This window comes from Epinephelus lanceolatus, chromosome 1 (genome assembly GCF_041903045.1).
Source record: "Epinephelus lanceolatus isolate andai-2023 chromosome 1, ASM4190304v1, whole genome shotgun sequence".
In the NCBI taxonomy this organism is placed as follows: domain Eukaryota; kingdom Metazoa; phylum Chordata; class Actinopteri; order Perciformes; family Serranidae; genus Epinephelus; species Epinephelus lanceolatus.
Window position 1 is genome coordinate 29,266,120 of NC_135734.1, and position 13,524 is coordinate 29,279,643.

The following is a 13,524-nucleotide window of genomic DNA, read 5'->3' on the forward strand; positions in this document are numbered from 1 at the left end:
AAATAAAAACAATACATACAGTTCTTACAATGATGAGCTTAAATTGTTATCGGATATACAGAATTGTGCACAGTGCAAGATCCTGAAATGGAAATTAAATCTTGTAAGTAAATAAAGTATGAACTGTAAATTAACAGTAGGATTTAGTGTAGTTTTGTGACCTGATTAAAGACTACAAACAGAAACTGAAATTGCCCTGAGAAGAGCTTCATATTCAAAAGTGAGGTGGGTTTTAGCTGTCATAGTAGGTTCTGAATCTTAATGCTATTTGCTGTACATGTCAACTTACATAAAGTCTAATGTGAAATTGTTGCTATTTTTTAAGGCAGTTTGATCACAAAAGACAACTGCAAATATGGCCAGCAACAAAGCTCCATAACCAGCAAAATGGCCGAAAGTAAACTGTGTCAATTTTGCCCTTGGTCTTGCCTTTCAGGCAGCCTGTTCGGTCAGCGCTGCCTTCTCTAACCATTGGCAGGCAAAGACTAAGACATAACAAAAATGCTATCTTAAACAAATTTGATGAAAATTCTTTTAATATAATACGAAAATAACCTCCAAAATGAATGACACTTATCCTTTTAAAGACATAGTGATGTGATGATGTGATAATATTGATGATAATAGGTGCTCATTTTGTGAAAATTACGTTGAACCACAGACCATATATTATTCTCATGTAGTGTGGCTTGATATACCCAAATGGATAAAATGAAATATCTCATAATTCCCAGCTTCTATCTCAATAGACAATATTACATCTGGTGTGATCTTAAAACAAACATCAGAAATGAATCCATCCTGATCATTTCTAAAGTTATCCATCCCGATCATTTCTAAATTTAAGAATTCGAAGTGTACGTAATTTAAAAAAAAAACTGATAATAGGAATAAAAGCACAAATGCTATATAATATTCTAAAAGAAATCCCACTGTAAGGGATAACGAGAAAAAAAATACATCTCCCCTTGTACGGTACTTATTTTATTTTATTGTCCTAGTTTTCCCAAGTTGTTTAATATTAAATTTCCATTTAAAATCTACAGTTAAAAGCACTTTCTTTGTAATCAGTTTTCAATCTTGTATTGTAGATGTTTACATTTGTTTACTATGCTGTTGTTCACTTTGGCAATTCTTCTGTCCTTCCCATTATTTAGTGAAAATGAATGTTGTCATGCTTGTTCTGTACAGTTCAATAAAAATCATTTTTAAAAAGAAAAAGAGTTAACAGAGATTGCACTTTCTTTAAAAGGTTCTGGCACTATTGTATTGTAAATCCTACAGCCTGTTAAAGGCCTCAGGACCTGGTGCTGCCTGTGAGGCAAGTACGGGGCAAAATGATCTCAGTTCCCATAATGCACCGGGTTACACCCCAATGCATCTTGGGATAAAGAAGCTGTCGTTGTAGTGTTGAAAGAAGTCCTTGAACGTGAGATGAATTTTTTTCTTCATGACTTTTCAAATACATTTTTGAAAAACTGCTAACGTCAGTGGCTCGTAACATTGTTAATAAACTACCGGTGAGTTTTTGTACATTCAGACCGGAAACTGAAACAGTATTATTATTTTCACATACGTTATGTCGGTTAGCTATCGTCAGACCCGGCTCCATGTTAACGTTATGGGTTACCGCACCGGCGGCAGTTTGTTGTGCTAATTGCTACACAGCTATTTCAACTGTAACGATAGCGAAACTACTCTGTGTTAACGTCTAGCATGGTGATAAAATAAAAATACAACAGTTTGTATAACCCAATTTTTTGGCATTTTTCCAGAGTCGTGGTTGTGTAGCTGAGAGAAATGGGAGCAGATAAAAGGTGAGTAAACATTTAGGGCTAGCGCTGTTCGCCATGGTAGGTGTGGCTAATCAAAATGGCAGTGTTATTTTTAATATAAGTTCCAGTACTTCCCCCTGAGGGAGAGTGAACGTTACACCAACGTTAAATGTAACTTCTAGTGCTACATTAACTCTCGTCTTTATGACCAGTTAACCTGTGTTACGTTATCTCTGGCGACAGGGTCATAAACACTTGTCGATATATAATCTAATTTTTCCATTTCATCGTAGTCATTGTCTCTCTCAAAGCCAAATCAGAAAAACAGATTTGAAGAACAGTTTTTGAAAATATACTACAATCTTTCCCCCTCCTAAAAATGCCCACCATATAGAAAAGTGTAGGAAAATAATTCTGCCACTATAACCCACGAATATTGAAAGCATAACTTGAAACAACCTTGCTTTACTATTCATTAGAAAGGTATACATTTTGAAATATGTATGTACTATAGCATAGCCAGTCATTGTGCTCTCCAGTTTAAGAGAAATTTGCATGTCAGGGCTGTTAAACATAGTAAGCGCCTGAAATTAGACAGTGGCCACTGACTGTAATTACTCTGTTGCACAGTTGTGCAGCGTCTCTCTGTGCACATTACATAAAAAGAAGATATAATACATATAAGAAAGGCAGAAAAATCTCTTCTGGAAATATTTTGGAGTATGGCAGTCCCATTAAACATTGTTTAAGCTTAAAAAAAAAGTAAATGGTAAATGGACTGCACTTGTATAGCACCTTTCTAGTCTTTCAACCACTCAGCGTTTTTACACTACATGTCACATTCAGCCATTCACACATGCACTGAAACACTGGTGGCCAAGCTACTATACAAGATGCCAGCTGCTACTCAGTAACTACTCACATGTTCTCACATACTGATGGAACAACCATCAGGAGCAACTTGGGGTTCAGTATCGTGCCCAAGGATACTTTGACATGCGGACTGGAGGACGGCTCGAACCACTGATCTTCTGCTTAGTGGACCTCCACCTCTACCTCTGAGCCACAATTTAGACAGCAGGAAATGTGAGGAAAAAAATCTACACTGTAAATCATTGACCACACTTGAGACGGTGCCTGTGCATCAGGGGAAACCTATTATGCTTATTTTTCTCTGGTATATTAATTATTTAATTATGTTGGTGAGTTTGCAGATTCAATAGTATTTGATTGTGTATTATTATAAGTAAGAAAATGCAGTTGCATACCAGTTGTGCTGATTTGTCGCTTTGCCTTTCCACGGCCTCCTGAATAGGATTAGTCGGACAGAACGTAGCGGGAGATATGGCTCTGACCAGTCCCGTGATGAATCAGATTGGCGTGACAGACGAGAAAGAGACCAAGAGCGTGATCACAACATGCGCCGCTGGGGAGAAGAGAGACGCAGTGAACGTTTTGAAGGAGATCGTCGAGGATCTAGAGACAGTCCAGAGGTAGTCATTCTCATATCACTGATTTTGGTAGTTTAATGTATCAGTTAAAATACCTTGTTGTTTGTGATATCCACCCATAACTGATTAACTCATGTATTGGTTTAAAAGCAAAGAGAAAGGAAACGACGCAATAGTGATCGATCAGAAGATGGCTATCACTCTGATGGCGACTACCCAGAGCAAGATTACAGAAGGGAGCCTGAGGAGGATAAGAGGAGCAAGACCATCATGCTCTGGGGTCTGTCTCCTCATGTCACTCAGGATGATGTAAGTCTTAAGTTTACTTCTGCAGATATTCAACCTCTTCATAGTGTCATTCTGTAACATGAAATGCCCTTTTTAAGGTGTGGCGGGCTTTGAATCAATATAATAACTTATCATCTGAACATTGTTCAGATTTGTTTTGCCATAGACCAACTGGAGGGACCGCAGCCAGTGGATGTCAAGCTGATGAAAAAGAAAACAGGTGAGAACCAGATATATGACGGACCTCAACCTCCTCCCCAGTCTTTGACCATAGGGCCAATCTGCTTCCATTCAGACCCATTTCCCATAGCAGCTAGAAGAGAATAGTATCAAGATGCTTGAAAAAGGATTTAAAATGTTGATTTAAGAGTCATTTCAGTTCACTGTGGATCTTTTCAAGGTAAGTAAGAGCAACAATTACAGTTATAACAGAAACTCAATTGGCAGACACACTTTGATGTGGAGTGTGTTTCAATCAGTGGTATTCAGCAGGATTTCTTGCTATGGTAAAACTCCTAAGGAGTGGCCCACTGTGTACCAAACAAGGCCTGGGTCGTGAAGCAGTTTGTGGAAGAGTTTGAATAATATGCCCATGGACTCTTAACTAACACGCCTCCCGTCTATATTTGAATGCTGTCTCTAGGTATAAGCCGTGGTTTCGCCTTGGTGGACTTTTATCACTTGCAAGATGCTACCCGATGGATGGAGACCAATCAGGTTGCTTCACAATCGCCAAGTCTAGTTTTAATCTTGGGGATCTGGAATATTAACCCAAAAGGCAACCAAAGTGTATTGAATAAGTAGTGTGGAAACTGTACAGATCTTTAAAGAAAAGAAAACATATGGACTGTATGACACAGAGCAGAAAGATTTGATTTGTGTATTAGTAGAGATGATTATATACATGATTTAGAACTTAATGCTAAAACAAATAATTTGTTTAGTTAATTGCATTGGCAGTAGCATCACAGCTGCAGATTTGACTTGTATTGTGAGGTTACCTCCTAAAGAAATCTGCATTTAAAATAATGAACACTATCTTTATCATGTTATTAGAGACATTAGAGAGCTCTGCCCATTTCCTTTAAGCCAGCCTCTCAATAGATGAGGATTTTTTTAATCTCCCGTTTTTTGGTTTTGTTTCTGTTTTTGTTTGTTATATTTTGTTTTTCTCTTTATAGCAGTCAAAAGTGTCTGTTAGGGTCACATTGTACACTTTGCTCCAGCTCAGCCTGGGCACTCGGGTCCCAAACACCTTAAAACCCTCTATACATCATGCTCACATATACAGTACAGGCCAAAAGTTTGGACACACCTTCTCATTCAATGCGTTTTCTTTATTTTCATGACTATTTACATTGTAGATTCTCACTGAAGGCATCAAAACTATGAATGAACACATGTGGAGTTATGTACTTAACAAAAAAAGGTGAAATAACTGAAAACATGTTTTATATTCTAGTTTCTTCAAAATAGCCACCCTTTGCTCTGATTACTGCTTTGCACACTCTTGGCATTCTCTCCATGAGCTTCAAGAGGTAGTCACCTGAAATGGTTTCCACTTCACAGGTGTGCCTTATCAGGGTTAATTAGTGGAATTTCTTGCTTTATCAATGGGGTTGGGGCCATCAGTTGTGTTGTGCAGAAGTCAGGTTAATACACAGCCGACAGCCCTATTGGACAACTGTTAAAATTCATATTATGGCAAGAACCAATCAGCTAACTAAAGAAAAACGAGTGGCCATCATTACTTTAAGAAATGAAGGTCAGTCAGTCCGGAAAATTGCAAAAACTTTAAATGTGTCCCCAAGTGGAGTCGCAAAAACCATCAAGCGCTACAACGAAACTGGCACACATGAGGACCGACCCAGGAAAGGAAGACCAAGAGTCACCTCTACTTCTGAGGATAAGTTCATCCGAGTCACCAGCCTCAGAAATCGCAAGTTAACAGCAGCTCAGATCAGAGACCAGATGAATGCCACACAGAGTTCTAGCAGCAGACCCATCTCTAGAACAACTGTTAAGAGGAGACTGCGCGAATCAGGCCTTCATGGTCAAATAGCTGCTAGGAAACCACTGCTAAGGAGAGGCAACAAGCAGAAGAGATTTGTTTGGACCAAGAAACACAAGGAATGGACATTAGACCAGTGGAAATCTGTGCTTTGGTCTGATGAGTCCAAATTTGAGATCTTTGGTTCCAACCGCCATGTCTTTGTGAGACGCAGAAAAGGTGAACGGATGGATTCCACATGCCTGGTTCCCACTGTGAAGCATGGAGGAGGAGGTGTGATGGTGTGGGGGTGTTTTGCTGGTGACACTGTTGGGGATTTATTCAAAATTGAAGGCACACTGAACCAGCATGGCTACCACAGCATCCTGCAGCGACATGCCATCCCATCCGGTTTGCGTTTAGTTGGACGATCATTTATTTTTCAACAGGACAATGACCCCAAACACACCTCCAGGCTGTGTAAGGGCTATTTGACCAAGAAGGAGAGTGATGGAGTGCTGCGGCAGATGACCTGAACCCAATCGAGATGGTTTGGGGTGAGCTGGACCGCAGAGTGAAGGCAAAGGGGCCAACAAGTGCTAAACACCTCTGGGAACTCCTTCAAGACTGTTGGAAAACCATTTCAGGTGACTACCTCTTGAAGCTCATGGAGAGAATGCCAAGAGTGTGCAAAGCAGTAATCAGAGCAAAGGGTGGCTATTTTGAAGAAACTAGAATATAAAACATGTTTTCAGTTATTTCACCTTTTTTTGTTAAGTACATAACTCCACATGTGTTCATTCATAGTTTTGATGCCTTCAGTGAGAATCTACAATGTAAATAGTCATGAAAATAAAGAAAACGCATTGAATGAGAAGGTGTGTCCAAACTTTTGGCCTGTACTGTACATCACGTGACTGTCTTGTCTTTAACACAAAGGCTATCTGTTAGGGGGACCCTCTCCCCCTTCTCTCCCTTCCAACACTGCTTGCTCTATTGATGAGATTGATGCTCTCCAGGAACGCGTGTGTGACTTTTGTCATCCTCTTTCAGAATCGCCTGACGATCCAAGGCAAAACCGTGGTCATACAGTACAGCCAGCTCAGGAACAAATATGAAGATTGGCTCTGCAACACTGTAAGTTTATGATCTGTCTTGGTTTTATGGCCACATTATCCAAACAATGCTACTGCAGAACACTTCACACACAAACACAGGTCTCACGATTGTTGCAGTCCTGTCAGCTCTTTTTTGTGGTACACCTACATTTGAATAAGCGGTAACGGTTAGGTTGTGTCTCAGGTAAGTATGGTATGCTGCACCAATATAGATTGCCTGTATTCTGAGGCAGCACTGTTCAGGGCTTTAGTAGGTGTGTAATAAAAATGATGTGAACGGTTACTTGCAGTGTGGCCTGTACAATTTCCGGAGGAGGCTGAAGTGCTTCAGGTGTGGAGCAGCCAAAGCTGGTAAGTAGTTAAATCAACAAGAGGCCACTGACTGCAGACATCCGGGCAGCCTGAGGCAACAGTGCCGGGATGCAAAGCAAAGTTTGTGTTTTTGGTGTTGTAGATGCCTAGTAAACCAAATGATATGGATTCATAAGTGTTGTCATCTCCAGATGTAGGCAAAGATGGGACACAGCATGCACTTTTTCCTCGCTACGTGACAATAATACAACAAAGGGAACAAAGCACAATACATAATGGAGTTTATGAAATAGTCTTAGATTGTAAATACTGACTCGTTTTAGAACAGTTTCTTGACACTTATTTCTCTATCACCTATTTCCATTTCCTTGGTTACACAGTTCTGAATGTTATTTTAATGCACCTCTTACTTCTCTGTCATTCTCTCAACAGATAGTGAAAACAGCAATAATAGTGGAGTCTCTGAAACTCAACCCACTGGAGATTTCTATGGGGACAGTAAGGACTTTTCTTTGATAGATGCAATGACCTACTTAGTTTGAAATGAAAAATATCCCTATCCCTCATAGGCTCTTCTTAAATAAAGATATTTGTCCTCTACAGCAATCATCCTGAGAAATATAGCTGCTCTGACCACCGTGGAAGCCATCTTGACAGCCCTGGCACCATATGCTAATCTTTCATCTAACAACATTCGCCTTATCAAGGACAAGCAGACGGGCCAGAACAGAGGCTTTGCCTTTGTACAGCTGTCCTCTCCTCTGGTAAGGCATTGACATGTATACATGAGCATTGTCACTGTTAATTCAGAGCCATAGTTTACTGCTATAGCACCCAGCCAATTATGGGTGGCTTCCATTTGGCTTTCTTAATTGTCTTAAAGTTTTCTCCGTGATGAGGTTGTTATATCATTGATTTTTGCATATCGCTTAAAATGTAATATCACTCTGTTTCACAGGAGGCCTCTCAGCTGCTGACCATCTTACAGGGACTGCAGCCGCCTCTAAAACTTGATGGAAAAACAATTGGGGTGGATTATGCTAAAAGTGCTAGAAAGTGAGTATAATAGCATAGAGTGTGCCTTGGATTTGTAATAAATAAAAAGCTATACCTACATTTGTATTCTAAGCGTTTTAATTTGCCAGATCTTGTGTATTGTTCCTCAAATTGCCTGTTTTGATCCACAAACCGAAGAGAAAGTGTGCCACATCTAAATTAAAGATGCATTTTTTTTTCCCGTGGCCTGTTTTAGGGACCTTTTGCTACCTGATGGGAACCGTGTCAGTGCCTTCTCTGTGGCCAGCACAGCCATTGCTGCAGCCCAGTGGTCATCAAGTCAGGTAGGTCCATTTTTGGACATCAACATCCTCTTGTTTAACATCTCCTTGTGTCAGTGTAACAGGCTTATAACTTATGCTTTACCTTTTCAGCCACAGCAGAGCTCAGAGGGAATGTCGGAGTACAGCTACCTGCAAGAAGGCTATACACCAATGTCACAGGTAAGTAAAACAAATGAAGCAAACATTGCAACTTATCAACTTAAACTTAAGTAGTTCCTCATTATTGAATGACTTCTTTCCAAAGGACTACCAGGCGTACTACCAGCAAGGAGCAGGACCCAGCACCTCCCAGGGAAATGGGATTCTTGGAGGTATTAGATGCTTTAACACCTTACACAGATGTTGGTGTATCTGTTGTGTAATGTTAGCATCAGAAAAAAAATGATATCCCAGCTGGTATGTTGTAAAATATACTCTTTAGGTGCTTTCTGTGTGATGACATGCAGCTGAGATTACAGGATATAACATTTGCTCACACTAAGGTTGTAGAACCAACAGTAGTACACATCTACACAGTAGTAAATAAACACTGGTTTTAAAAGCAACAAGCACAGACAAAGAGATCTCAGCTAGATTCTGAACAAGGTGATAATTAGACCGTTTGCACATTGATGCAGAGTGTTGGACAGATTCTCACAGAGCTTTGCTTTTCCATTTTTAGCTGCCCCGGGTGTAAAGATTGTTCCAACTGCAGCTGGAGTAGTAATCGCACAGACTGCACAAGTCTACCAACCCCATATAATTGGGCAGCCAGTTATTCAGGTAATACACACATTTTTGTTGACTCTGTAAATACACTGTAGTACTGCTATTAAAATACACAGTGTGACAATCTCTAAATAACTGTTACATTATTTACAGGCATTGCCACTTGCCCAGCAGTTGGAGGCAAAACCGCACACGGGACATCTCCCAGGCATCGACACTGCATCTGTGCCTGTTGGCACTGTAGCTGCAGCCACTGTCACCACCACTGGTGTTGTAACAGCTGACAACAGCACTGGTATGGGTACCCAAGATCACATGACACCTATTCTGTGGCAGTGTGATGTGCATAAAGAGAAAGTCCTATTGAGGTCACTGTCATGTACATTATATTATAGTGTTTTCCTGACTGCAGTTTGAAACACAGACTTGAGAATTTGGTTCTGCCTTGAATGAAAGAGTAATATGCAGTTCGCTAAATTTACAAAGAAGACAGCCATGGGTGGTCTTTGATTTTACTGACTAAATATGTAGACCATGCAGCAGTAACTGAGTTAACTTAAATTACTGCTAAAGCATAGTTCTTAAAGCTTAAAACTTAAAAAATCAAAAGGTGTCTGCCGTTAGACTGACTTCAGTGCTGAAGGCTTTGGGAATTAGGGCTGGGAACACTTGTTGATTTATCAATAATTCAGTAATCTTGGTAACTAAACTGAAATGTTTTTGCTGCATGAAAAAATCTCCAAATTCTCCAGTTTTCTATCTTCAGCAGTTGTTAATAATGTCATGTTTTATAATCAACAGCTCCTGATACGTCAACCTATCAGTATGATGAGTCCTCTGGCTACTATTACGATCCTCAGACTGGCTTCTATTACGACCCCAACAGTCATGTAAGTAGTGCACAGCCACTGTATATGAGTCAGGTTGATTCTGTCATGCGGGTTTGAGTCACAGCTGTTATATTATTTTGATCATTTATATTTGCATTCTTCTTTGTTTCAGTATTACTACAACTCTCAGACCCAGCAGTATCTGTACTGGGACAGTGAGAAGCAGACATACGTACCCGCGTCAACAGATGCAAATGCTGGACAAAGTGAAAACGCAGCAGCAAGCGGCAAAGAACCTAAAGAGGGCAAGGAGAAAAAGGAAAAGCCCAAAAGCAAGACTGCTCAGCAGGTATTGTGATATGAATTCTACACTGGCATATGTTGTCTGGTATGCATGAAGCCTTTTCTGAATTCTTTTAATTTTCAGACTTTAAGATGTTCACATCTGTTTGTTCCTCTCAGATTGCTAAAGACATGGAACGGTGGGCCAAAAGTCTCAACAAGCAAAAAGATAACTTCAGAAGTAGCTTTCAGCCTATTAGTCAAGAGGAGAGGAAGGAGGCAGCAGCTGCTGACGCTGGCTTCATTCTGTTTGAAAAGAAGGTAATCCAGTAGGATGTAACATCTGACAAAGATCTGAGACTGCATGTGTAAGCTTCAGACTTTAATATCCTAAATGGATCTATTGATTTATGTTTTACAGCAGGCAGGCACTCTGGACAGACTCATGCAAGAAGTGGTCAGGGTCGCTGAGGAGGAGCCACCAATCAGCTCAGTCAACACTTCCAAGGTGAGGTTTTTCTACATCCCTTTTCCTTTGCAGTGTCACAACTCCTCCCAACTTACTGCAAGCGAGCTTACTCTGACAGAGTGTGAAAAGTTGTCCAGATATAATACAAGTGAAGGGGCCTATTGAGCCTGCTGTTGCTGTTGGTTTAAAAAAGGTTGGAGGTGCACCAGGCTTCGTAAAGTTAAAGCCAGGGCAAGCGTTTTGTCACACAAGCGACACGTAGCTTAGTATGTTAGCTGACACACAGATCAGGTTATTTTAGTTGCATTGTAAATATATAACCCCAGTTATATTCAAGTGTTATCTGTGTTGATAATGGTTACTTTTGTCTTTGTCTGTCCCTGGTGTGGTTAGTTTGGCCTTGTGGCTGCCTACAGCGGAGACAGCGACCCTGAGGAAGGCGTAGCAGAGCCTGATAGTGGCGACGGAGGCCAGGACAAGATGACAGACTGGACAAAGTTGGCCTGCTTACTGTGTAGGAGACAGTTCCCCAGCAAAGAGGCTCTAATTCGACACCAGCAACTCTCTGACCTCCACAAGGTAACGTCTTGCATGTTGTCTTCATGTCTAAAGAGGGGAAAGTCCAACATGATCTTTAAAAAAAAATATGCAAAAATAATAGTTAATTGAGGTATTCATGTTATCTTTCCTAGAAAAACTTGGAGGTTCATCGCAGAACTAGAATGACCGAAGCGGAGCTGGAAGAGTTGGAAAGAAAAGAAACTGAGGTTTGGCTCAATAGAGAATCACCCAGCTGCTTGTGAGTCATATTGTTCCCCTGCATAATGTCACTGCATGAAATTCAAATATTTTATTTTTCTGCTGGTGAACAGCTGAAATATAGAGACCGTGCAGCTGAGAGAAGAGAAAAGTACGGCATCCCTGAACCCCCAGCGCCCAAAAAGAAGAAGTTTGCTCAACCAACACCTGTCGTGTAAGCAACTGTGTTCTGTTAAAATACCAAGTTGTGTTACATTCTCTTTGCCAGTCCCTGCAGAGCTGCAGTTGTTCAATGTGTTTTTAGTAATGTTTAAATCTTAAATTCCCTTTTATCCCTGTGCAGTAACTATGAACAGCCCACTAAAGACGGCCTTAACAGTGACAACATTGGGAACAAAATGCTGCAGGCCATGGGATGGAAGGAGGGGAAAGGTCTCGGTCGTAACCAGCAGGGCATCACTACACCAATTGAGGTATTAAAAACAATTACCTGGTGATGTCCCTCAGCATTAATACCTGTTTGTATCTCTAAAAGGTACTTAACGTTTGTGGTTTCTTCCTCAGGCACAGTTGAGAACAAAGGGAGCTGGACTTGGCACTAAAGGCACCAACTACACCCTCTCTGCGTCAGACACGTACAAAGATGCAGTCCGCAAAGCCATGTTTGCCCGCTTCACCGAATTGGAATGAGTCGTTAGTCTCACGCTCAAATGATTGATCGTCATGACCTGCAGATGATGCACTCCATGCTGCATGATTTTTCTCCGTCTATGATGATTATGCCTTTTGTCAAAATGGTCAAACCAGACAGTAAGAAAAATCTGCAGTGGAGGCGTAAATGGTATAATTTATAAGTTGTACATAGGTAAAGTAAATTTACTTCTTTTGTTGACACATTTCTTCTCTGTCGATGCCCTTTTTTTGTTTCAGCATGTTGAAAAGATTGTACAGTTTATACAAAAATCTTGTCAGTTTGTACAGAAAATAAATGACATGTGATTTATGATGGTCTTTTTCTTACTTATCATCCTCAGCAGAATGTTTTTTACCAAATCATTAAAGTATTATTAATGAGGCTGTGTAATCTTCATCATATAAATAGACCAGAAGATGAAGAATCTCTAGCACACTCTCTAGTCCAGATCATGCCAGATGAGTGAAGTGCATTCTACAAAGGCAAAATCCATCCTAATATTAAATCATAATTGACATGACTAATTTAAACAGAAATACTGTATAATATAAACATGTTTTCATTAGTTTATAACCAACTGAAAGTAGGAATCGGTGTGTTCTTATTACCTTTAAAATGAGCTGTCCATCTATGTCCAGAGCGAGTCCTTTTCCACAGAGCCTGGCATGCTGTTTCTACAGTCGCACAATGTGCAAATCAAATGCTAACTTTAGTTTGGGTCATTTGCATTTTTGCGAGTAGCTCTCCTATGTCTGGCACATAGGAGTTCCAGTTCTGCAACCTTAAAGCTAAATGCCACTAAATCCCACACACTGGGCCCACCCAAAGAATCTTAAGGCAGAAACCACCCAATAGCAAAAATTACAATAAATGGTCTTAACAGACCTTTTGTAAACGAGAGAAAACATGAGATATATATTTTGTATTTGTCATCTCGACTCAAAATATCCGTAATTTCTGTAGCATCTCCAGAATACAGTATGTTGAAAACCTTTCTAGACTAATATACTGTGTACATAATCAATAAAATGCATTATAAGCTGATATCATTAGAAAATCAAATCAGAACAAAGTTTTCCTATTCAAACAGTATTTCCCCCATTCACTTATCGCTGACACTCAGATCCCTTGTCCATTCCAGTGGATGGAGTTTTTTTTCTTTTTTTTTTCTTTTTTTAAGAAATATAAATTGGAAAAAAAAATAAATTACAGAAAACACTATCCTACACATACAGCAACAAAATAGACTGAAGAGAAAATATCGTAACATAAATACATAAATAAAAAGGTAAGTAAAAAAAAAAAAAAAATCAGCAATGGTCAAAATCACCAGTGTTCACCATATATGCAGATATAGGTACACTCATCCTATGAATACTGCAAGTTGGGCTATACCAGGGTCAGATCAGGAGGAGTCCCAATTTATGACAATAAATCAGAAAAGGCATCCAAATCTTACTAAATTTGTCCTTGTTACCTCTCCGAGTGAATTTGATCTTCTCCAACTT

General features: G+C 39.9%; 1 protein-coding gene across 3 annotated transcripts; it reads left to right on the top strand.

Annotated features, from left to right (window-relative positions):
- The first annotated feature begins 1,335 nt into the window (after positions 1–1,335).
- On the top strand, positions 1,336–12,325 carry rbm5 (RNA binding motif protein 5). 3 transcript variants are annotated; one of them, XM_033626671.2, is made up of 25 exons: positions 1,336–1,429; positions 1,776–1,817; positions 3,091–3,268; positions 3,377–3,535; positions 3,665–3,734; positions 4,158–4,231; positions 6,558–6,641; positions 6,913–6,973; positions 7,367–7,432; positions 7,538–7,698; positions 7,893–7,990; positions 8,187–8,274; positions 8,365–8,433; positions 8,519–8,585; positions 8,936–9,036; positions 9,136–9,277; positions 9,784–9,872; positions 9,985–10,161; positions 10,275–10,415; positions 10,516–10,602; positions 10,957–11,142; positions 11,256–11,330; positions 11,436–11,536; positions 11,666–11,795; positions 11,887–12,325. In XM_033626671.2, the coding sequence occupies exons 2-25, from the start codon at positions 1,801–1,803 to the stop codon at positions 12,010–12,012; spliced, it is 2,547 nt and encodes an 848-aa protein (XP_033482562.2). In that variant the 5' UTR covers positions 1,336–1,429; positions 1,776–1,800; the 3' UTR covers positions 12,013–12,325. The 3 variants fall into 3 exon arrangements, with proteins under 3 accessions (XP_033482562.2, XP_033482561.2, XP_078025215.1); XM_033626670.2 differs by having other exon boundaries at positions 1,381–1,520; XM_078169089.1 differs by lacking the exons at positions 1,336–1,429; positions 1,776–1,817; positions 3,091–3,268; ... (1 more) ...; positions 3,665–3,734; positions 4,158–4,231 and adding an exon at positions 4,666–4,800 and having other exon boundaries at positions 6,410–6,641.
- Positions 12,326–13,524: the final 1,199 nt, after the last annotated feature.

Coding starts and splice junctions, on each gene's coding strand:
- rbm5 (XM_033626671.2), top strand. Junction 10,416..10,515: donor TCATTCTGTTTGAAAAGAAG/GTAATCCAGTAG, acceptor TATGTTTTACAG/CAGGCAGGCACTCTGGACAG. Junction 11,331..11,435: donor TGGAAAGAAAAGAAACTGAG/GTTTGGCTCAAT, acceptor GCTGGTGAACAG/CTGAAATATAGAGACCGTGC.